This window comes from Gossypium hirsutum, chromosome D13 (assembly GCF_007990345.1).
Source record: "Gossypium hirsutum isolate 1008001.06 chromosome D13, Gossypium_hirsutum_v2.1, whole genome shotgun sequence".
In the NCBI taxonomy this organism is placed as follows: domain Eukaryota; kingdom Viridiplantae; phylum Streptophyta; class Magnoliopsida; order Malvales; family Malvaceae; genus Gossypium; species Gossypium hirsutum.
Genome location: NC_053449.1, coordinates 5677355 through 5701204, shown reverse-complemented (window position 1 = coordinate 5701204; position 23850 = coordinate 5677355). Strand labels below are relative to the sequence as shown.

Below are 23850 nucleotides of genomic sequence, written 5' to 3'. Positions count from 1 at the left end.
AACTCATCGAAGCATTTCCCAACATGTGAGTGATGAACGGGGCCTTCAATGTGTGGATGAAGAGCATCGTCATTTCTTTCTCCAGGAGTGGCGGCTGAACTTGAATAGCGACCTCCCTCCACCTTTGTGCGTATTGCCTAAAACTTTCATTAGGCTTTTTCTCCATATTTTGAAGGGTAATTCTGTCAAGGACCATATCAGCTACATGACTGTATTGTTTCATAAAGGCTTGTGCTAAATCCCTCCAAGAGCTAATCTGGATACGCGTCAATTGATTGTACCACTTAGACGCTGCCCCTGTGAGGCTATCTTGAAAGCAGTGTATGAGCAGTTGGTCGTTGTTGACGTATCCGGCCATACGCCTACAGAACATAGTAATATGAGTTTCTGGGCAGCTGGTCCCATTATATTTCTCGAATTCCGGCATCTTAAATTTGTAAGGAAATACCAAATCCGGAACTAAACTCAGATCTTTCGCATCTATTCCATGATAGCCGTCGATACTTTCTATCGCCCTAAACTTCTCTTCAATCCATTTCCATTTCTCCTCAAACTGCTTTGGTAACTCCTCCTTCATCTTGTCTTTCTCCGCTACTTCATCGAAGTCCGGGACAACCAGATTATCGTCAGGACTAGAACCAGATCAGCCCTGAAGGTTCTTCGATATTGAAGCGTTACCTTGAAAGTGCTGAGGCCTAATCGAAACAGAAGATCTTCGTGGATGTGGTTCAATCTGAATTTGCGCTTGCGGAGGCGTGTATCCTGGAGAAAAAAGTGGCTCATCATTGTTTCCTTCTTCATCGCAAACCACATGATTTTTCCCTTTATCCACTCCCTTGGTTATTAATTGCGTCAATTTAGTCATTAGTTCATCCTGAGACTCCTTCATCTTTTGTGCCATGTCTTTCTGGATCTTTTCCATATGTTCTTTCATTTGCACCTGTAACTGGTCTTGCATCTCTTTTTGCGTTTGCTCCAGTTTCTCTAATCTTTGATCCATTTCTTTGGCTTTGCGACGAGTACTGTAAGGATGTTTGGTTGATTGGTTTTCCAGATTAGCTGAAATAATTTTACATAATTAGGGTCACTTCGTGAAAATCTAATGCATATGATGCGATGTAATGCAAATGCATGAAATGAATGCCTAAAGAGACGTTGATTCTGATTCAATTACATTTAGGAAACTTTTCTAGAAAGCAAATTCCGTTACATAAAACGGATACATGTACGACCTCACCCTCATATTCCAAGAAACAATATCGATTTTTTTTCCGCATGTTTGAGGTAATCTCACCAATGGATGCCATTGCTAGCTCATTTTCTTGATCTTGGTCGCGATCCATCATCTGCCCATCTTCATAAGGCTTGTTAGCTTGTTGAAGGCTTTTGGACAATCGTCTCGAATCCCCAGGCCACCAAGCACGGTCACGAACTCTTCCCTCGCCATTCTTGTGTTTCTCAGAATATGTTTGGGAAGTCGTATTGTTTTCCACTTTATCAAGGAATTCGTATTCCATGACAAGCTTTCTAATTTAGTAATTGGATTTGAATCCATATCTCTTTCCTAAAATGCAAATGCAATGCAATCATAATCAAAACAAAACAAGATCGGTTAGTAAAAAAAAACAGAAGCAAACAAGGAAAACAAAAAGTACCTAATCAGGTAGATACTAGGGGTTTGGAGTGGCTCTACCTAGGTTAAGTTCCTAAGTCTACCATATGAGGGTTGGTTCTAAAGTAAGGGTACCCGAACCAGCAGATTCCTCGATCCTCACCCATTATAGGCTCATACGGACTGAGTTCAGTTCAGGGGAATACATTTCCCTATGGCCATGCGGAGATGAAAATCTCACGAAGACATAGGTACGGATGTATCCCGAAAGCGATTCACTATCCCATGCGGAGGTGAAAACCTCATGAAGGCGTAGCTTCTCACTCCCACTTAAAAGGGTATGACCAACGGTCATGCAATGCAATGTGCAAAAATAAATCTGAACTTAAACACAGCAATTATGAATCACAATGACGAAGATCATAATAAAGATAAATAAAAATACAATGAAAGGATCGTATATTTAAACTAGGTTTTTGATTTTTGACAAAAAGACAAAAAGTAATCAACTCATGGCTTGACTCTCGTGTTTGTCCCCAGCGGAGTCGCCAAGCTGTTGACACCATTTTTTTGGATGAAAACGGGGTCGACTTGGGTTTTGACGAAAACAAAAAAATGGGAGTCGCCACCGATCTTTTTAGATGAGGTGTGATCGGGTCACCTCGAAAAGTGGTTGTTTTTAATAAACGGTTTGATTTTATTAAAACAACAAGTTTGGTCCATGAAATTCAGAAAAATGGGTTCGGGAGTCGGTTACGCACGAGGAAGGATTAGCACCCTCGATACGCCCAAAATTGGTACCTAGTTGGTTACTTAATGTCTTAATGTCGAAATTTTAAATACGATCCTTTCTTTTTGAATAAAATGAATTGGAAGATAAAGCTCATTTATTTTAAAGAAATAAATTGTTACACTGAGTAAGTTAGAGTGCAACGTTTCAAATCCTCAAAATTAAGCTTATTCTTCGTCTTTTAAAACCTATGCATTTTAAGAAGGATATCCGATTATCTGAGTCAAATGAGAAAATCAAAACCCAGTAAGTTAGGGTTCGATTTCACAAAATTTCTAAATATCGAGCATTGCCTTTATTTTTAAAATCCTCGTCTCGAGAAAATAACATGTCATATTCAATGCGTTAGGATACAACGTGTCGAATTCCCGAGAACGAGCTTTTTACTTATGGGTTTTGATTAAAAAGGATGCTCGGTTATCTAAGTTCATCGAAAAATTTGAAGCCCAGTAAGTGAGGACACAATTCTCGAGAACTATGAGAACGAGGCTTTTTTGAAAATTATGAAATAGGGTGATTGTAGTGCTCTGATAAAACACGATTTTTACAAATATGACATGATTGAAAAATGATGTATGACGTAAAAGATAATATATAGTTCAAATGCATATCAAAGAATAATGAACAAATAATGAATTAATACTAACAAACATAGCAACAATAATCTCTATTGTACATTATGCTAATATCAATATCTACATTCAAAAACTAAAAGAAAACGAGTCAATTAAGGCAAATACGGACCCAATGTATGAGTTTTGAAATAACTAAAAAATATATAAAAATGAAATTATATTTACATTTTAGATAAATAATATATAAATGAATATTTGAAAGGAATTAAAAATATGGTTTAAAATAAATACTACATAGAATAATAGTGTCCAAATAGGTTTTAAAGTAAATATTATATAAGGAATAAGTCACAACACATTAAATAATATATATATATATGTGCACGTATACATAATGAAGATTAAACAATAATACATAATAATTTTTGAAACGAATGTATAATAAACCCAAAGTGTTAATACTATTTTATTTATTATATAAAATAATACTACATTAAAAATACGTGATGAAATTAACCATTGATATAATAATACTCAAAGTAATAATATAAATAATAAAATTATAATACGTGTACATAGATAAATAAACATATAAATAATAAAACTAATGTTAACAATAGTAAAGATAATAAACTAAACAAAATTAGTAATAATAATGAAACAGAGGATCAAATTGACACCAAAGCTGAAATTAAAGGAAAAAATCTAAAATAAATAAAAGGGAAGGTCCGAATTAAAAAGCGCGAATGACATGGGGGACTAAAAGGGTAATATTTCCCACCCTCCAAAACGCAGCGTTATGACGAGGACCGAAATGAAGCGGACATCAAATTAAAGGGCGAAAATTAGAAATAAAAAAATTGATTTGAACGCGCTACAAAAAGGGGAGGACCATCTGCGCAAATATCCCCAAAATGGAAAACACGCGGATCCTCCTGGTAATGGGTCGGGTCGACGCGCGGATCCACCCCCACCAAAACGGCGCCGTTTTATAATTAATATAAATATAAAAAAAAGGCTAAAAATAAAACGGTTTCATCATTTTGTTGAAGAACAGAGAGAAAACTCTCTCTTTTTTTCATTTTCTCAGGCTCCGATTCCGGAGATGGCCCGGCCAAGGCTTCCGGCGAGTCTCCGCCGTAGAGCCACCGTGTGTGGCGGCCGGAGGTCCAAAATCGGACCTTTTCGGTCCCCTTTTTAAGCCTAGCGTCCCTAGGGTACGGATCTAAGGCCAAATCCCCGAAAAAGAAGCCGGAGACCCGAAGATCGAGGGGAAACCGCTCGTCTTCTCTCCTCCGGTGCGGCGCAGGTAAGGTTTTTTTGATTTTTTCGTTTGTTATTTAGTGTAGGAGATAAAAAATAAACAATAAAATAAACAGAGAAAGATTCGGATACCAAAAGGGTCACCTTTTATTTCTTTGTTTTTCTTTTCAAAAGGGCTCCCCCCTTTCTTTTTTGAAATATGTTCGGCTTTTATAGCCAAAGAACAAAAAGAAAGAAAAAGATTCAATATTTTCCATTGTTTTGTGTTGTCTGCTTCTTTTTCTCCTTGTTACGTGTTTGTTTCTCTCTTTGCAGGTGGAGCAGGTGGAGCGACGTCAGAAGGGCAGGTGGCCGTGACTTGCGGCGCTGGAGGCTGAAGACCTAGGTGCGGCGCACCTAGGGTTTTCCCTTAGCTGGAAATTGGCCTAAGTTTTTTTTTGGGCCATTTGGGCTTAGGGTTAAATTTGTTTGGGTTGTGTTGTATTGGGTTTGGATTATTGGGTTTGGGCCATTGTAAGGGTTATTTGGGCCCCCGGGAAAATTTGGGCTTGTACAGATATCATCAAACAAAGTAGCTTAGTTAGCTGGTAACATCAGTCATGGTACCTTACAAGCATCAAAACCAAACTGAAGAACCTGGCACACTCACATTTTGCTTCTTCCCTTTCTAGCTAAAGACTTGGTTCTCAAATGCAAGAAACATATATTTAAACATGATCTTTCTATGATTTTTACCTAAATCACATCTCGATTTCTCGACAAGGGATAGGTGGTAAAGTAGTCACTGGCTACTATGCATCATTCTGTCTTTCTCCGTGATTGCAGTGATGTCTGAAATTCTGTCGCCCTCGAAATGGATGTTGATGAACACAGGGCATGTAAGGATGAGGAGCAACAAATGGTGATGCATCGTGCTCACCTCCAATTATGTGAGGAACTCCGAATGAAGGAAAGAATGGATTGGGATCTCTCCAAATTGGGAAGTATAGCGGTCTATTATCAACACGAGCAAACCCTTGCCACCTTGTAATCGCCGGATTTCGCTTCTTCCTACTCTCCCAGCATGAAATAAACATCTTTTTCCAGTTCCCCGTTGCTACAGTTCCTGACGTACACCCAAACTCTTCTTTAAATTTCTGCTTCCACAGATCATTGTTGGAAGCCAGGTATCGCATCTCCAAGCAAACGCATTCCATCCTCGCAATATCGGCACCGGGTAACGACTCCAGGATCTTCACCTTTAACTCGGCTGGGAGACGAATCAAACAAACCGGAAGGGCCAAACCAGTCTTATCACAGAGATCTATTAACAATGGCAATGCAAGCCCATCTTTAACAATCTTCCAAAACTCGAAAACTTCACTCTCAGGATACGAAACAAAAGACCCATCTTTCTTATCATCCATAGCAACATTTTTATCACAATTTTCCCACACCAAATTCAGAGTTGGAGCAAACCTAGTTTCATCCAGAGACAATTTATATAAACTTGAACCCTTAAACAAAGACCCATAAACCTGAAAGAAATGGCCTAAAGTCTGAAACTTTAAAACTACATAATCAGTCAAATTAGACCTCAACAGTTCAGGCAGGGAATAGTGAAATGAGACAGGAGAAGGAAACTCATCTGGCCAATGAAACCGATCGGTTCGGAGCCCCGAAATTGGATCGATCCCCACGAAACCCGACTCGAGTAAAACGGCGTGGACCGAAATCGCCAACAGCTTGTGAATGCAGCCATTATCACCCAGCTCTTCCCCCAAAACCTTCCTCAAGAAGTAGGGCTCCGACAACCTTTCGCTAAGGGCAGAGGCATCGATGTCCATAGTTTCTGGAGAAAATTCGGGATCTTGCGACATGGGTTCTTCAAATTGAGGCAATTCTTGCATTTGGGTCTCTTGATTGTTGTTGTTGTCCGGCACCCGATTGGGGTCATCCATTTGGGTTACTGAAACAGCGGAAAAAGCGGTGGGGTTGGAGGAGAAATAGAGAAGGTCGCCGGCGACGACGCCAAGGGAATGGAGGGAAGAGTGAGGGGAGGGCGGTAGGAGCAAATCGTTGTCGTTGAGGTAAAAACGGAGGGAAGAGGGAGGAGGATGGGGCGGAGGGAGGGAGAGAGAAAGGGTTTCCTGGAGTTGAAGAAAAGAACAAGGAGATGGGAGTTGGATTCTCAGGGTTTCTCTGGATTCATGATTTCTCAGTCTCAGTTTCATTGTTGTTATACTTTCTTTTTTTTTGGTTCGAAAATACTCCAGATTATGCTAAAGGCTGCAAAGAAAAAGGGGATTTTGATTATCTTGGATGATAAGCAACACAAGATGCCCCTGTCCTGTGATTCTGTCTGTATATACATATGGGTAAATTGCAAGTTTAGTCATTTATGTTTGCTTAAAATTATCTTTTTCTCTTCAAAGTTTTAAAAATTACCATATGCTTAATAATGTTATTAATTTTTATGTTATAGTTACTTAGCGGTTAATTGTTTTAATCGTGTTACAACAATTTGGGGTGGCATGCTAACTTCACCTATAGGTTTTTATTTGGGATAAAGTAATATTTAGGTCTTAAATTTGATAATTTTTCTCAATTTGATCCTTGAACTTGGATTCTATTAATATATCATGATGTGGCACACTCCCAAAATTTCTATTATTACTTGAAAATTAAAAAATAAAATAAAATCTAAAAATTATTAAAATTATAAAAAAATAAAAAAAAATTTTTAAGTGATGACGTGACACAATCTAAGTTAATGGACCAAATTGAGAAAAATGCCAAGTTCCCAGACTAATATAGACAAAAAAAAGTTCAAAGACTAAGGTGGAAAAAATTACCAAGTTCAGGGACTAAGTATTGCTTTATTCCTTTTAATTTCAGATCAAATTGTGCAGCTAGTCCCTGTACTCATTAATTTTTTCTGCTTTTGAAGAGGAAAAAGAAAAAGGTTTTCATGTTCAAAATTGTGGTTTGAATGGTAGAAATTAACCAAGCATTGCAAAATAAAGAACACAAATAGCTCATTCAAGAAAATCCCACACTCAAATCTCACCACCACAGACTACTTGGTCATACCAGACATCAAAGTATCAAGTATTTTAAAAAGAATGTGAAGGGGAATAAAGAATTAAAAGGAGAACAAAGAAAAGAAAAAGAAGAAGAAAAAAAGGTAAATGAAAAATAATTGGAATAGTACAGGGATTAGATGAACAATTTAACCTAAAATTAAAATCCTAAAGGTGAAGTTAACATGCCACTTCGGATCATTAACGATTCAGTAGCCATAACATAATAAACTCAATGACTATCTTAAAAAAAAAACTTTAATGACTAAAACTTAATTTTAAGCATATATAAATGATTAAGCTTGTAACTTACCTTATATATATATTTAAATAATTCTGTATTATAGGCAAAATTTTACTATTAGCCTCTGAATCATACATAAGTTGTGGCTAATTTCAGTACTCAAATTTGGTTTATTTTTTGGTACTCTACAATTTTAAGGTTAGTACCCAGGGGCAAACCCACATTACGCATGTTCATAGGTCGGGTTATCAGTCTAGGGCCGAAGGTCTTCCCGAAATTCAAGAGGGTTTGGACAAAAATATTTGGTTCGAAAAATGAGTTTGAGCAAAAAAATTAGGCCAATTCAAAATATAGGTCAAGCTTGAGCTTGAACATTCAAGGCTCGAGCTCAGTCCGCCCATATATAATACTAATATATGTAAACACTAAAAATATTAAGATAATTATATATAAAATTTTAATAAACATGAAAATTTATTAAATAGTAAATTAATATAATACAAATATATATTTTTTTAAAAAATAATATGTGTGGGCCTAGAATGGGCTTGGATTAACCATTGCAAATCTGGGAGAGCTTAGGCAAAATTTTAGACTCATATTTCGGGTTAGGCCAGGCTTGGGCAAGCATAAAGTGTGTTAATATCATGCTTAGGCTAAACCCAGCCCATGAATATCTCTACACACCACACATGCACATACTATGTCCAAAGAAAGCTACCTGGATAAAGGCTTACCACCTTTCGATATATGCATCATTTTTGATAAGGCACCCGAAATACAAGTTGCAATTGATCAACGTGGAAGCCTATAGGATCGTGCATACCATAGGAATTGTATATGTTATATCGCGTCAAATTACATAGGCCAATTTCATAAGGTTACTAAGCAACGACATGCTATTAACATGGGTACGTAGTAAATATTATTTTCTATATCATTCTTTAACATATACATTGTTTACATTCATAAATATACTTTTTATTTTCTTCGACAGGGTATGAGTTCGTCCAACATCAATTCTATGAAATGTTGGAGTGTCGAAACCATTTTTTGACAAAAAGGGGTCAACTTTTTATTTAAAAAACATTGGAGTCGCCACCAATCTTTTTTATTAGGTGTGATCAGATCACCTCGCAATTTGATTGTTTTAATAAAATGTTTTGATTTTACTAAAACAATGATTTTGGTCTACGAAATTTGAGAAAACGGGTTTGGGAGTCGATTATGTGCGAGGAAGGATTAGCACCCTCGTCACACCCAAAATTGGTACCTAATTGATTAATTAATGTCTTATTGTCGAAAGTTGAAAATTTTGAAGGGATTTAAAAAACAATTCTTTTGTCAAAATCACTTAAAAATTTTAAAAAGGGCGTATTTCACGTCAATCGAGAAAAAATTATATCCCGTGAGTTAGGACACCATATCTTAAATCTCAAAACGAGAGTAAACACCGAAAATATTATTTATTTTATTGAAATTTTTGATTATCTCAGTTTTAGAAAAGAAATCATATTCCGTAAGTTAGAATACGATTCTTTTAATTCCCGAGATAATTTTAAAATTGTGTTTTTGAAAAATGGTTCGTATATTTGGATTTATCGAAAAAAAATCGAGACCCTATAAGTTAGGGAACGCCCTTTTCGAATTCCAAAATACGAAATATTGCTTATATAGAACAACGTTTTCAATGTATTGGATAAAATGTAACGCGATTTTGTAGTAAAACGTAAACATAAACCACAGTGTTAATATGCACAAAATAATAGATGCGATGATATGAACGATATTAATAAAGGCGAAAACAAAATAAATAAAAGATGATAATAAATAAAAAAACAAGTAGAAGCTAAAACTAGGTTAAAAACGATAGTAAACGAATACGTAAATAAATGGTATATAAAACGGCTAAAAAATATTAATAATAACAAAAATAATAAAATTTGAAATTATAAAAAGGGTATAAATAAGTAAATAATAATAATATAGCAAATAATCTAAAGTTAAAAAAAAGATATAAGCAAATAAATAATGATAATATATAATAAAACAAAATATATTTAAAAATTTAGGTAGATAAATGTAAATAGAAATATAATAGTGACAGTAATAATAATACAAAATTAATGATGTTATGATATAATAATAAATAAATAAGCATAAAAAGAAAATATAATTATAGTAATAACCACACTAAACTAATTAATAAAGTAGCAAAAATAATAAAAGGGGACTAATTTGAGTCTTAAAACAGAAATTTGGGGAAATCTAAAATAAAAAGGTAAATGAGAGGACCTATTTGAACACACGAATAACATGGAGGGATTAAAAGGGAAATTCTCCCTTCCCCTCCAAAACGCACAGTTCCATCAGGGACTAAAATGTGATGAAAAAAATTATCAGGCTGAATTAAAAAAACAAAAAGGATCTAATTAAAACAGGTGGAAGAAGTGGGAGGACTTTTTGCGCAAATATACCCTTTGTTGAAAACACGCGGATCCCCCCTCGGGTGGGGTCACGCGCGGGTCAAGGGCCTGAAACGGCGCTGTTTTGCGCCTAGTGTTTTAAATCAAAACGACGTCGTTTTGTAAAGCTTTATAAGTCAAACTTTTTTACCAAAAATTCATTTTATTCTTTACTTCAGAAAAAAAACTTTCAAAAACCTTTCAAAGTCCTCTCCCTCTCCCAAAATCTGGCCATGGCTCTAGTGCCGAATCACCATGGCGGCCGCCGGTCGCCGACGACGGCGTTGCCTTCCACAGTGGCCAAAAAATTAAAAAAAAGCTCATTTTTTGGGTTTTTTCGACTCCCCGACTCAAAAATATCAATTTTTATCAGAATCGGCACCTCCTTCGCAAAAATGTACAATTTTTATCCTTTTATTTTCGGTTTTCTTCTAAAAAAATCAAGTAAAGGAAAATAAATAAATAAATAAATCAGAAAGTAAACAAGATCTACCTTCGAAAATGGTTTGTATTTGAATTGATTTTTCTCTGTTTTTTTATTCATTCGCAAGTAAATTTAGAATACAGAAACGAGGTTTTTATAGCCCCAAAAATCATATTTTACAAACTATTTTTCCTCTTCTTTTTTTTTGCTTTTAGATTCTTCTAGGCTATTTTGCAGGTACAGTGACATGGCGGCACACGTGGTGGCGGGGCGCGCTTGGCTGCCATTGGGGCGTGCGGCGGTTGAGGCCTAGTTGCTGCCTAGGGTTTTTCTTTGCTGTTGAAAATATTGGGTTTAGGCTTAGGGTTTTTTATTGGGCTATTGGGTTTGCTATTTGGGCTGATATAATTGGACTTTTATAAATGGACTGACATTTTTATTATTTTTATTGGTTTATTTTGTGCGTGCGGGCCCGGGCAGAATTTGGGTTTTACATGGAGAACTTATGGGCTATAAATGAAAACAATATGAAATACCTCAATAGGATACCCAAGGAACAGTAGACTCAATCATATGATGAAGGTTTACGGTACGGACACATGACAACAACCTAATGGAATACATAAATTCCATATTGAAGGGGATGTGTCATTTATCGATAACCTTGGTGGTCAAAGAAACATATTTTCGCTTATCAACATTGTTTCCAAAGCGAGCGAAAAGAGCAAAATATTACAAAAAATGCAGAAAGAGCAAACTTCATGTTTATAGTGTGTAACTCACGTCCAAATCAAATATTTTGGGTTATGAAGTTCCCTAGACTCGACAAAGGTATTGTCGGGGGATCGTACCGTGTATAACTGAGACTGAGGACCTATGTTGCATGTGCATATGAAATTGTTGCATGTGCCTCGGCAAATCTGGATTGAATAAGCTATGTTGATGAAGTGTACAAACTAAAACACATATATAAAGTATAGAAATTTGAATCCCACCAGTTCCAAATGAAATATGTGGTTGTCTGTTTTGAGCGCTCCATTCGAGTTGCTACTGGATGTTATGTTGCGTCACAAGCCAAAAAGTTGACCAAATTCTAGTCAGATACACAACAATATGAATATTCAGGAGAAGATAGACCAACCGAGGTTATGCAGTTATTGTAGGAATCATTTGCATGGTAGGACAACTTGTCCACACTTTGAGGGAACATTAAGGAGATGATTGAATTAAAAATTTTATTCATTTATTCATTTTTGGGTAAATTGTAAATAAGTATATTATTGATGTAAAAAATAAACAAACGTTTTTTTGATAAAATGTGAGTAAGTATTTTGTGGATGGAAAAGTTTAATACAAACTAAATGATTATTTACATTAGAAAAATTAAAAAGAAAAAAATATTTCCGTCTTCGGCCCGAATGCATGCCACAACTTAGTGGGTGTCGGTTACGAGGAGGATTTTGTCGTGTTGGGGTTCCGGCTCTTCATCTTCATCTTCATCTTCACCTCCATATTATCCTATCTCCACCTCCACCTCCACCTCCACCTCCATCTTGATCTTGATCTTCATCTTCATCTCCAACATTGTCTTCATCCTCATATTGTTCTCCCGTGCTAGAATGCATTTGCATTCTAGGTATCCATTTGCATTCTAGGTATCCATCCTATATCGTCGATGATATTAATAGGTGGTTGCGAAAATGACCCACCTCCAAAGAACATTGATGTTGAGGGTGTTTGCGACACTATTCGTGGAGAAATATATGGTGTTGAATAACCCAATTGTGGATAGAATGCTAGAATTGTAGGCAATGGCAAATACATTGGTATTTTTTACGGCAATGGCATGTAATATGCTCTTGAGGATGGAGGTGGTGTAAAAAATTGTTGGATCTGATGCCCTAAGTGTGGTATTTTTGTTTAAGTACACTTGTAATTATTCGAATAAATTACTTAATAAAATTATTTATAATTTACATTAATACTGTAACGCCCAAAAATTTTTTAGGTTTGGATTGTTAAATTTTGTCATGTAATTTGATTTGGTATGATGATTGAGTGCCATAAATGTTTGCTTTAAGAGTCTTAGGACTTATCTTTTGATTTTGTGGTTTTTTGACAATGATGAGTCTATTAGTTCAGTGGTAAGGCTTCAACTTACCCCTAGGTTTTATGTTTGAATTTTTTGTGCGCAAATGTGGAAAACTTTTTGTTTCTTGCTATGTGTTGGAAATGGAGTTTAATTTGAATTCTAAAAATATGGTGGGTTAGGATTTTAGTAGAATATCTATTTTTTTTTATTATTTTAGATTTATCACATCCCTAAAATCACTTCCCTTTTTATCGCCCAACTTTTCCCGCTCTCTCTTTTCACATTTCTTCTCTTTTGTTTCTCCCCCTCTTTTGTCAGGTTCTTTTTCCTCTTCTTTCCTTTCTTTTTCTTGAGTTTTCCATCTTTCTTTCTTTTGTTTTGTTTCCTACTTGCTGCCATTGAGTTATTGAGGATTAACTTTTGATTCTTCGTTTGCGATCGTAAATCCAAGTAAAGGTAAGTAATGTCGATTTATTTTTTGATTTTAAGGTTTAATTCGTTCTTTGAGCAAGGTGAGTTGTTAGTGTTTATTCTCATTTTTCGTTGTGTTAAGCATTCTGGTGGTTTTTGATTAGGCGAAGGGTGCGAAATTCGAGATCCTCCGGTGGAGTAGTTGTTGTTTCGACACTATTATTCTATGAAGTAAGTGCTCGTATGCTGATTTTAGGGATTGATTTCTTTTGGAAATAGGGTGTATTTAAGTGAAATTTTGGGTTAAGTCGAGTTTGTTAATCAATGCAATTTGATACCTTATGTAGGTTTCGGAGTGCGTTGTTGTGTGGTTGATCAAAACTATCATCAGGTGTGTGAATCTAACATGAAAACTTAACTAAAACTAGAAAAAAACCCGAAAATAAAGGTTGTTTTCGAAACTGTTCTGTGTCTCTAAGTCATGTATATAATTTATCATCAAACTAAATGCAAAAACCAAAGCACTTAAACCCCAACTTTTATGTTTGGATGGAAAAACATTTTGTTTTATCTTACTTTTAACTTTAAAAATCAATTGTTTGGCATTACTTTTGGGGTTGAAAAATACATTTCCACCTCTAATCGTAATGCCAAACGATAGCCCTAAATAACGGTACTAAAATAAAATATATAAAAAAAATTATTAAATTATTTTTAAATCATTTTAAATTAAAATTGAATAACAAAATTAAGTAAAAAAGCAAATTTTAGTGGAAAATTCAATCAATAACAAAGTTAAAGTAACAAATTCAATATAAAATTAGAGTATAATGGTAACTTTTATCTTTAGTTTATAAATATAATGACAAAAATTAAAATGATATAATGGTAATTTTCAAGTTTGACCTAATTAACCCAAAAAAATCTAAATCTATTTATTTAGGATTTATGCTTAACAAGTTTAGTTATAAAGCATATACAAAATTAACCCATAACTAATAATTAAATTGAGTTTGTGATAACTATAAATTAAAAAACTAAAGATAACATCCTTCGTCCATCTTCGTCTTCGAATTAGGGTTACGAGATGCTACGATAAATAAACAGTCAAGAATATGTAATTTCAATCCAAAAATTCAATTTAATCATTCATTAATAGATAAACATTCAATAAACATATTGTTCATTCAAAAACAAGACTTAAATCAAGGTTCTGAAACTCTAAAATCAATTTGAAAACAAGTATGGACTAATTCGAAACAAATAGAAAAATAACGTGGCCAGGCCGTGTTGTTCAATTATGTGTGTAGTTTCATCCTCTATAAATGTGTGGGTTTTCCTATATTTATTTTAGTTATTTAATTTAGTACTTGTAATAATTGATTTTGATTGAAATCATGTAACATAAAAAAAAATAAAAAATAAAAAGGATGGAAAAACAAGTTTGTATTATTTTTGCTGTGTTCAAGTTTAGAATAAGAGAAAGTTCACACATACATACATTAACTTGTATTCAGGTGTATACAAGGGAAACTTTACAGTAGAGGGACTAATCCGCTAAAAACACATAATATACGGACCCTTCTATAGAATTGGACCTATTTTTCACTGTAAGAGTAAATCAATTGCTTCCTCAATAATCTCATCCATGATTGTATCTCCTATGTCAAACCCAATTTTCCTCTGCAATTTACAATAATCCCATTCTTCAAATGTGTCAAAAAAACCTATACTTTTCCTGCATGCGTGCATTAGGTTCCCTAGATTTTTCAGCCCAATGAACCAATGAACATAGCTCTGTTTGGTTCTGACATTGGTTCCATCATTGTTTTTCATGGATTTTATTGCCGATAGGTTCATTAGAGGCTCCCTTTGATGCCCAAACTGCTGGTTGCTTCGCCACTGAAGGGTGCAAGGTCCGGTTATCATGGAACCCTTTGCTTCTTTGAAGCCAATGAGTGTGTATCTCTCCATTAGTGATCTTCCAAGCAACTTCCATGGAAAATTTGCCAACACGAAATTATTGGCTTTGACATTTTCGGTCGGATCAATGGAGTTCTTACATGTTGGCCTTTCTTGTCTTGTTATGATGTGATGCACTTCATGCGAGAAACAAAGGGTTGATATATTGAAGAGGAGGGGACAAAAGGGTTAATTTAAACAGAAGTCCTTAAACTATGACCTAGATTTTTAATAGTTCAAGTTGGCATTTAATGTTTAAGCTGGGATTATAAATTGATGGAAGAGCCTAATCGTTACAATACTAATATATTGAAAAATTAAGTAGAAATTTTTTGCAGTATAGGGATCAATTTAAAATATAGACCATAATTTGGAGATGTATGATATAATTAACCTAAATAAAGAATCAAATTTTTTTATTAATAGTTATACTTTGATAAAAAATTAAAATTTAGTCCTTGAAATTAAAATGTTAAAAAATTACTGTATGCTAAAGTTGGTAGAATTGCATGGGTTACTGAAAATGAAAAAAGAAATACTAACCTTCATCGGATGACAATTTATTTAACATTGACATAAGGTCAAGTTGCTTATCTTCAATGCATTTCCTTTCCCGCTGCAACCAATGTTTCAATACAACAAGTGTTTTATTAATGCTGTAATTATCCGACAAAAAACAGCTAAAAGAACATAGATTATTTATGTACCTTTTCTGGTTCCACATTACAAGTTCTTGATGAAGAATCTGTACTCTGAAACCCATCTTCATTGCCATTATTGCAACAAGAAAGCTCTAAGCTACCATTATTACCAGAAACAAGTTTATGCAGCTTAGACTTAACCACCCTTGTTGGAACCAAAACCATCTTCTTGTTCCACAGGTTCTTAAACAAATTCATTTGACTGCTGCAGCAACCATTTCGACCATTAGAGCTCGAGCATTTAACCAAATACCCTCTCTCAGAAAGGTATATGCTTAAAGTGAAAGGCTCTTGTTTGTCTTTAAGATGCTCTTTGAGTTGTTTTGATGTTACAGGAGAAGAAGCCATTAATGGAGTCTGCAAATTTTGAGAGCACATGTAAGTAAAGGGATGGAGGGGAAGTTGATGATTGGAAACAGATAGATAAAAAAAATTGAAAGGAGATTTTTTTTTTTCTTTTTGTTAGAGTGAAAGGCAAGCATATAGGCTCCAACAGGCAATCATTTGTGATATTGGGGACAACTTGGAAACTTTTAAACAGTGCTATCTTCTTATTGATTGATGAACCCTACAATCTCAAAAGCTTAAATTACATTAAATTTTGGGACTGATTAAAGTTTTACAGCATAAGATTTGAATCAAAATATCCACAGCATTCTCTTTATTATTAAGTTTTATAATCTCTTTCTCCCACCCTAATGTATAATTTTATATGTCGTGAGTGAATCAGATAATAATACTTAATTAAAAACAAAATTGTTATAAATTATCTTATAAAACTTTTAGTAATGTGTTATCATCTAATTTATTATGGTAAAACTTTAATTAAATAATGGGAATTATAATCATGTGGCATGTGGGTAGGTCCCTATGGAAGAATATAATCTTGTTTCTTGGAGCAAAGCAGGTGCATGGGAGACATTAAGGGAGACCAATTTTAGAATGAAATTCAATGTTTCATGAAAAATATGTATATGCTAATTGCAATGCAGCAAGAAGCTGACAATGATATTTCGCCTGCAAATAAAATATGTATTAATATTTGGCATATCTTACCAGTCACATACCATAAATATTCCCAATTTGGAATACTATTTATGAATTGAAATGCTGTTTCATATTCCAAATTGGTGGCTGTACAATGAGATGCGTTTATGTTCCTACTCTAGAAATAATATTATTAAGTAAAATAATTATAAATAAACATCATTGTATTTTTCTTACCCAAAGTTACTTAAATCGGAATAATTTTATCCAAAATTAACTCAACCTTCCTAATTGACAGGTCTACTCAATTACGTCAAGATTGGTCAAACTCAAAACCAGAATACCATGTATGAGTTAGATGTGGTGTGTGTGTATACGTTAACTAATGATTTTGTATGTTATAAATGAGAGTGGTCTTTAGCCATAGCTATAATGAATGAAAAAAGAGGGGGTAACTTTTGTTTGGTTATTATCCGGTTTTGCCTGTTTCCATGCATGAATGTTGAACAAATCGATCATCATGTCTGGTCCAAAACAAACATGAAGTGAAGGAAAAATAAGTGGAGGTAAGAAAATGGAGCCATATGTAATGAAAATCATGCTTTAGCAATTCTTGATATTTATATATATATATGTACGTGAGATACATCCTTTTACTCTCACCATTTACTATCTAACGGTATGAATGGTCTTTAATCATTAAGCTTTTGTAATGGAAAACTTGAATTCACCTATCAACTCTTGCTCTCCTTATACCAACATCCAATCCCTACTTAGTCACCATTTCATCATCTCCAATTAATCCATCAACCCCAGAACCCAATAAATAAAAATTCTGGTTAATTCAACCATTCATCCTCGATCGTAATATTATTCTGAACTTGAAACTATTATCATCAAAATATCAATATTGTATTAATAACATCTTTTCCTCAATTCAACTGTCACCTGTCACCTTGAGCATTAGTCAACTATTTCAAAATATACCCACCTCAAATATTTATATACGTATGCAATGCAAACACAGGACGCTCAACTGCAATTTGTAGGTGTGAGAGAGATGAAAATAACCAACACGGTGGTCCTTTGCAAGAAGAAACTTGTGAAGATTTTAAAAAATAAAATAGATTTGGATCGTGAACTGACATCCGGTAATAACATTGAACTCCAGTCGAGTTAGGTTGGACTCTTAAACGAGTAAAGTTCTCTTAATGTTGTTTTCTCTATTCACAAGACTTGAACTCAAGACTTTATTTAAGAGACATTAAATTTTTTACCAATCGATACGAACAACATTGATAATTTCTCTATATATTTTTTTTATATTTATTGATACTTTCTTAATTGATTGTCATTCATGCATGCTTAGATATTCTTACTTTTTATCTTTAATTTACTTATTTTTATGCATTTATTAGCTATCCACTCCAACCCATTCCACACCACCTTTTATTTATTGTGAGAAAAAAGAAAAAAAGAAAAAGGAGAATGGTCCACTCATATTTTTCTTTTTAATTTTAATTTTTATTATTACATGGTCCACCCTTTCATTATAATGATCTTACGTTGGGTGGGAACAAATTAATAAGGATGGTGTATGCCATAAGTCATGATAAATTTGCATTACAAAGTTGGTTCCTTGAATTTTATTCACTACATTATTTCATTTCTTCAAAATAACCTATCAAGATTTTTACTAAATTTGCTAAGGATTGATATACATTATGACAACATTGTATTTTTTCTAAAGGATTCTAAGTTTATAGGATATCTATCTATATCTATATATCTATATATAAAGATGAAGATATACTAATTTCATGGTGTTAATTTATTTCGGGTTATATAATAATATTTTGGACCATTCCATTTAAAATATTTTCGTCTCTTTTAACCCTTAAACTTGCGTTGTTTGTCAAATTACTCCAAAATGGATGGAAAAGTTAATGAACGAACGTTGTTAGCGTGACATACCTGTGTATGTTACGTCAACAATTAATCAATTTGTTAAAAATTTAAAATTTTAAAATTAAAATTATTGAAAATTATAAAAATATATATTTTTTAAAATCTAACAAATTAATTAATTGCTGATGTGACGTACACGTGGACTGCCACATGGATGCCACATCAACAAAGCTAATAGACGTTAAGTTTTCCATCCATTTTGGAATATTTGACAAACAACGCAAGTTTAAGGGCTAAAAGAGGCGAAAAATTAAATGGAGGGCTAAAATGATTTTTTTTGTAAAGTTTGAGGGTCAAATGAGTCATTATGCATAAAATAAAGAATAATTAGTGCAAATTTAAACATGCAATTAGAAATATGAGTAAAAACTCCTATAAAAAAAGACCTCTTTAAAATAAGCGAAAAGTTCTCCTTCTCTTTGCCACAAACAAGTCATGTGAGTTACTAAAAGTTACCAATTATGATTAGTTTATAGCTAACCAATGACTAAAACATGTGAAAAAGAAAATAATACTCCACCCAAATAAATAAATATTAATAAAGGAGCACCGGTTATGGCTTATTAATACCTCAACGATCAAGGTTCAAATTTTGTTGATGTAATTCTTTTTTTCTTAATTTGCAACTTGACTTTGTACCAAAAAATTTCTTTATGCTAGAAATCTTAACACATGCATATGTGTGTAGAAATCACAAATTTGATGAGAGGAAATATTATACGTTAAATATGGATTCAATCCCTACGCATGTTATATATGCCTAGTTTTGATTATTTATTTGTGTAAATTCTATCATATCTCTTAATTCATGAAACCAACTCAGTCAACAGTATTATATAATATATATACATATATATATCTTATTTGATACACAGGCAATGGAATTTTCAACTCCATATGCGGAATTAAAAACTATAATGTGTTGATATTGAAAAATTTAGAAACTAAATAAATAAAACAAATGATGATTTCTTAACTTTACTTGTGGAGTTAAAAAGAACTAAATAAATAATTTTAATTTGATAAAACTATTACCTTTAATTCAAACCCATTAATGTACCAAGTATTTATAAAAAAGAAATGAAAAGAAAATTCCACTTTCTATAGCTACTTTTGGAAAAATTTTAAAACTAATTAAGAATGGGTTAAGGTCATATATTTTTATCTGAATTTTTATTAATATTTAATTATTTAAATTTGATGCACTATTTATAATAATTGAACCAAATAATGATATAAAATTCAACAAAATATTTTAAAATTAAATCCAAGTGACTTCATTTTTAATGACTGCCTCATCATCTTATCCCCTATAAAATAAAATAAAATGATAATTTTTTTTATACCTTGTTAGTTTATTAAATATCTACCCTATTAATTATTCTTTTTAGAAGAAATTAAAATTAAATTGCAATTTGTAATTTGAATCCATACTTTTGGATAATTATAATAAATATATATATAAATATTACGACATATTCAAATAATTATAATTTCGAAACTAAAATTTGAGACCTCTTTGTTACCGTCAAGCCAAGGTTCATTAGTCACGTTTACTTATAGGATGAATATTTAATGCAATATTATTAAACAATAACATGATATTATATTCATACTTTATTTAAACATAGATTTGAAATCTAAAACCCGAAAAAATATGTAATGATTATAAATATGAATTATATTTAAATAAATTTATTGGGAGAAATTATTTTATGAACCCTTCGCACTACATCATCCATGGTCCATTTCCAATTACATAATGACATTTCAGCAATTTTTCCATGTCACTGATACATAAATTTGGTAATTTTTTTACCTCGAATCCTGAACCCAAATCTCGAAGCCAAACCTTGAACCAAGAACCCTAAACCTTGAACTCGAACCCTAAACATCGAACCTCGAACCCAAAACCAAAACCTTGAACCTTGAATCTTTAACCCCAAATCTCAAGCCCTAAACTCAAATCTCGAATCTCAAACCCGAACCTTGAACCATGAACCCTAAACCTCGAACTCGAACCATGAACACCAAACACTGAACCTCGAAGAAACCAAAACCTTAAACCTTGAATCCTTAACTCTGAACATCAAACCCTAAACTTTAAACCTTGAATCCTAAATCTTGAATCATAAACTCGAGTTAAGGGTTTGAGGTTCCAAGTTCCAGGTTCAAGGTAAAAAGATTATCAAAATTATATGTCAATAATATGGAAAAAAAAATTGAAATGTCATTATGTAATTGAAAAGTGACTATGAATAATATAGTGGGAAGAGTGCATAAAATAATTTCTCAAGTTTTTTTTTTATTTTACGAATCATCCATTATTCATTAATGGTACATAAAACTTATGTAATCAGTATGCATCAAATATTATCTCCCAAAAATCTTCAGTTCATAAATTTAAAAAACAATTTATAATTTCCCTCGAATCTTGGCAATCTCTATAAATTGAACCACTCACCTTGCACACTCATTGCCTCCCAACCATCTCTTAATTTGCCAAATCTCTCAACCCCAAAAAATAAAAAAGAAGCAGAAAAATGTATTGTAAGGTCATCTTCTCTTGCATGATCACCATGTTCCTCCTCTTCTTCATATTATCTTCTCCCTTTGCTGTTGGTCTCCCAGAACCTGATTCTTCAGTTCAACATTCTAAGAATACTCCAATCATAACTCAAGTACATCTGGTATGCTTATTCCAGTACTTAATTGAATTTTCTCCAAAACTTAAAATCCTTTTCACCTTCTGTTCTTAATTATCATTAAAAAATTAGTAAAGGGTCTTATTATTTTTTATATTGAAAATATTATTTCAGGGTGAAGGTGAAGCAGATCAGAAGGTTGAGTTGGAGGATAGCTGCGAGGGAATTGTAGAAGAAGAAGAATGCTTGATGAGAAGAACACTTGCAGCTCATATTGATTACATCTATACCCAGAAAACCAAACCTTGAATTATAATATATATATATATATATTTACAAACTTGTGTCTTCCTTTCTATCATCTTCCTTCAAATATATTTTCATGCAGGAGAATTTTTTTTTTCTGGTTATAAAACCAGTTCTGTAACATATCTGTCTTATTTAAATACTAGTGAAATTTCTATTAATTATGATTTTATGTAGTTATCTTTTAATTTATTAAAATAAAATATTTTAATATCGTTTAGTTAATTTAAAATAATACTATTTAAACAGTTAATATATAATTAAAATATATTAAAATAATTAACAATATTACAATAATAGAAAACTTCAAATGCAAATATTTAGTAATAAAATTCAAACAATTTGGTCAATCACCTTCCTTAGATTTTATCACACTTACAATATAAAAATTAAATGTAAGGGATAAATATTAAAGCTATACATGAATTTTGATTCAATGTGCAATTTGATACATTTTCATTTTGTGAAATTATATACATTAAATTTTGATTTCAGTTCAATTCTATACGTAAACTTTTGATTTTGATTTAATTCCACATATTTAAATTTATTTTTATATTAGATAAATATAATTATTTGTGTATTTAATATGTAAATGTAAAATGGTATTATATCGATAATGATATTAGTTGTTATTTTTGTTTACCCTATTAATTATTTAAATATAATTCCACACATTCAATGTTATTTTTGTTTATCCTATCGATAATAATATAAAAAATATAATTCAAAAACTAAATATTTGTTTATCCTATTAATTAATTAATCAGATTACATTAAATAAAAAAATACATTATTGCAATTAACCCAAAAATAAACTTCAAATTGGGTGCAACAACATTATGTTTGTTATATAATATTAAAATTTCATGATTCATGGCCACCACGATGGCAATTTCAAGGGCTCCACCAGAACAAAGACTACACCATATATACAATATAAATAGATTAATATGACCAATCTATATGTGAATTTATGGTGGACCGTTGTCATAATTAAATCTTTGTTTTACTGACCAAAATAATAAATGCAGTTGCACATCCTCTTACTCCTAGTATGTTTCATGCCTACACCTACCTCTATTATCTCTCTTTTATCTATTTTATTTTTAATTTCAGTTAAAATTTAAAATCTAATTTGACATCATCTAATCGCCTAAATAAACAGCAGCGATAATGATAAGAATATTTGTTGATACCATTAATGGCCAAGATTTAAATCTTAACACCTGTATTCCCAAATTTGTAATGATAGAAACTTTTGATCGGAGTGGTGATGGTTGTTAAAATTAAGTAGAGTGGTAAGACACATTACACATCTAAGGATAAAATTTAAATTCGAACGATGATATTATTGGGAGGTATTGCCATAAATCCCGAAAAAATTAATCTCCATAGACTGTAAAGTTGACATGAAAGATACATTGGTTATACCAATAAAAAAAGGATGGCGTGAAAATTCTTTTAAAGTAAAATTAAAGTATCTGGGTGACATATAAATTTATCATTGATTGAATGGTTAACTGTACTTTCATATGAGCTTGAGTAAGTAATTAAACAATAGTAAAAAATTGACAACAAATAACAGTGCTATCAATTTGGACCTACTAATGACCATATAAAAGCGGAGAGATGAAATTATGTCAAATTAAAGAAATTAAATCTCCAATTTTAATATTATAAAATAACTAAAACCGAAATTAGAGCGTCGAAAATAATGGGCAGATCTAATATCAAAGAGAGAGCAGTGCCGTACAACCGAAACCTTGCTAGCTTCTGCTTCAACCATAGCCTCAAGTGCTTCAAGGTTTTGTTTCTATCTATGTGATCAATTGGCAAATCGAAATTAATGTTGAATTGGGACATAACATGAACCATAAAGTGGGTGGTAGTAATTTTAACCTTCTTTAGCATGCTTGCCTTTGAGGAAAAAATATCATATCTATTATATTAAACACTGATAATTGCGGTAGAATGATCGCAAGGTAATAAGGAAAAAATATATATACAGATTTTACATTGGAAATCTTTTCGAGAAAAAACATGGGCAAAGGAGGAGAAATTCACTAATATTGAAAAATAAATGATACAAGAATTGTTTCGACTACATCTATTTAAGGGTTGAAAAATATTGTAATAATCAAAGTCAAATAGAAAAAGAATAGTTCTATACGGATTCAACTTGTGCAGTATGGTCCGTACCATGAGGGTTCGGCCCTCAGCCCTTCGCTCCCATAGATTCCCTTATTTTATCACTGTATTTATTTCTTTAACAAATTACGGAATTCGAATAGCATAATCTCTAACCATTTCTAGTAATGAAATAAAGGAATGACAAGTCAC

The 23850-nt window shown here is 32.6% G+C and overlaps 3 protein-coding genes across 3 annotated transcripts; 1 reads left to right on the top strand and 2 right to left on the bottom strand.

Moving 5' to 3' along the window:
* Positions 1-4799: 4799 nt before the first annotated feature.
* LOC121225698 (F-box protein SKIP22) lies at positions 4800-6541 on the bottom strand. The gene is made up of 2 exons (XM_041110104.1): positions 5816-6541; positions 4800-5698 (listed from the first exon to the last, which is right to left on the bottom strand). The coding sequence occupies exons 1-2, from the start codon at positions 6451-6453 to the stop codon at positions 5032-5034; spliced, it is 1305 nt and encodes a 434-aa protein (XP_040966038.1). The 5' UTR covers positions 6454-6541; the 3' UTR covers positions 4800-5031.
* Positions 6542-14370: 7829 nt separating this feature from the next.
* On the bottom strand, positions 14371-16177 carry LOC121225697 (uncharacterized). Its single transcript, XM_041110103.1, has 3 exons — positions 15608-16177; positions 15444-15516; positions 14371-15037 (listed from the first exon to the last, which is right to left on the bottom strand). The coding sequence occupies exons 1-3, from the start codon at positions 15977-15979 to the stop codon at positions 14544-14546; spliced, it is 939 nt and encodes a 312-aa protein (XP_040966037.1). The 5' UTR covers positions 15980-16177; the 3' UTR covers positions 14371-14543.
* Positions 16178-21004: 4827 nt separating this feature from the next.
* Positions 21005-21668, top strand: LOC121225696 (phytosulfokines 3). Its single transcript, XM_041110102.1, has 2 exons — positions 21005-21246; positions 21376-21668. Exons 1-2 carry the CDS (start codon positions 21100-21102, stop codon positions 21508-21510), a joined length of 282 nt encoding a protein of 93 aa, XP_040966036.1. The 5' UTR covers positions 21005-21099; the 3' UTR covers positions 21511-21668.
* The last annotated feature ends 2182 nt before the right edge of the window (positions 21669-23850 follow it).

What these genes read in the sequence shown, in the direction of transcription:
- LOC121225698 (XM_041110104.1), bottom strand. Translation starts at nt 6,453, where the DNA reads ATGAAACTGAGACTGAGAAATCATGAATCCAGAGAAACCCTGAGAATC. An exon ending in TCCCTGCCTGAACTGTTGAG is followed by an intron (nt 5,699 to 5,815) that starts GTCTAATTTGAC and finishes GGATGAAACTAG; the next exon opens with GTTTGCTCCAACTCTGAATT.
- LOC121225697 (XM_041110103.1), bottom strand. Translation starts at nt 15,979, where the DNA reads ATGTGCTCTCAAAATTTGCAGACTCCATTAATGGCTTCTTCTCCTGTA. An exon ending in GTAATGTGGAACCAGAAAAG is followed by an intron (nt 15,517 to 15,607) that starts GTACATAAATAA and finishes CATTGGTTGCAG; the next exon opens with CGGGAAAGGAAATGCATTGA. An exon ending in TAAATTGTCATCCGATGAAG is followed by an intron (nt 15,038 to 15,443) that starts GTTAGTATTTCT and finishes TCTCGCATGAAG; the next exon opens with TGCATCACATCATAACAAGA.
- LOC121225696 (XM_041110102.1), top strand. Translation starts at nt 21,100, where the DNA reads ATGTATTGTAAGGTCATCTTCTCTTGCATGATCACCATGTTCCTCCTC. An exon ending in TCATAACTCAAGTACATCTG is followed by an intron (nt 21,247 to 21,375) that starts GTATGCTTATTC and finishes ATATTATTTCAG; the next exon opens with GGTGAAGGTGAAGCAGATCA.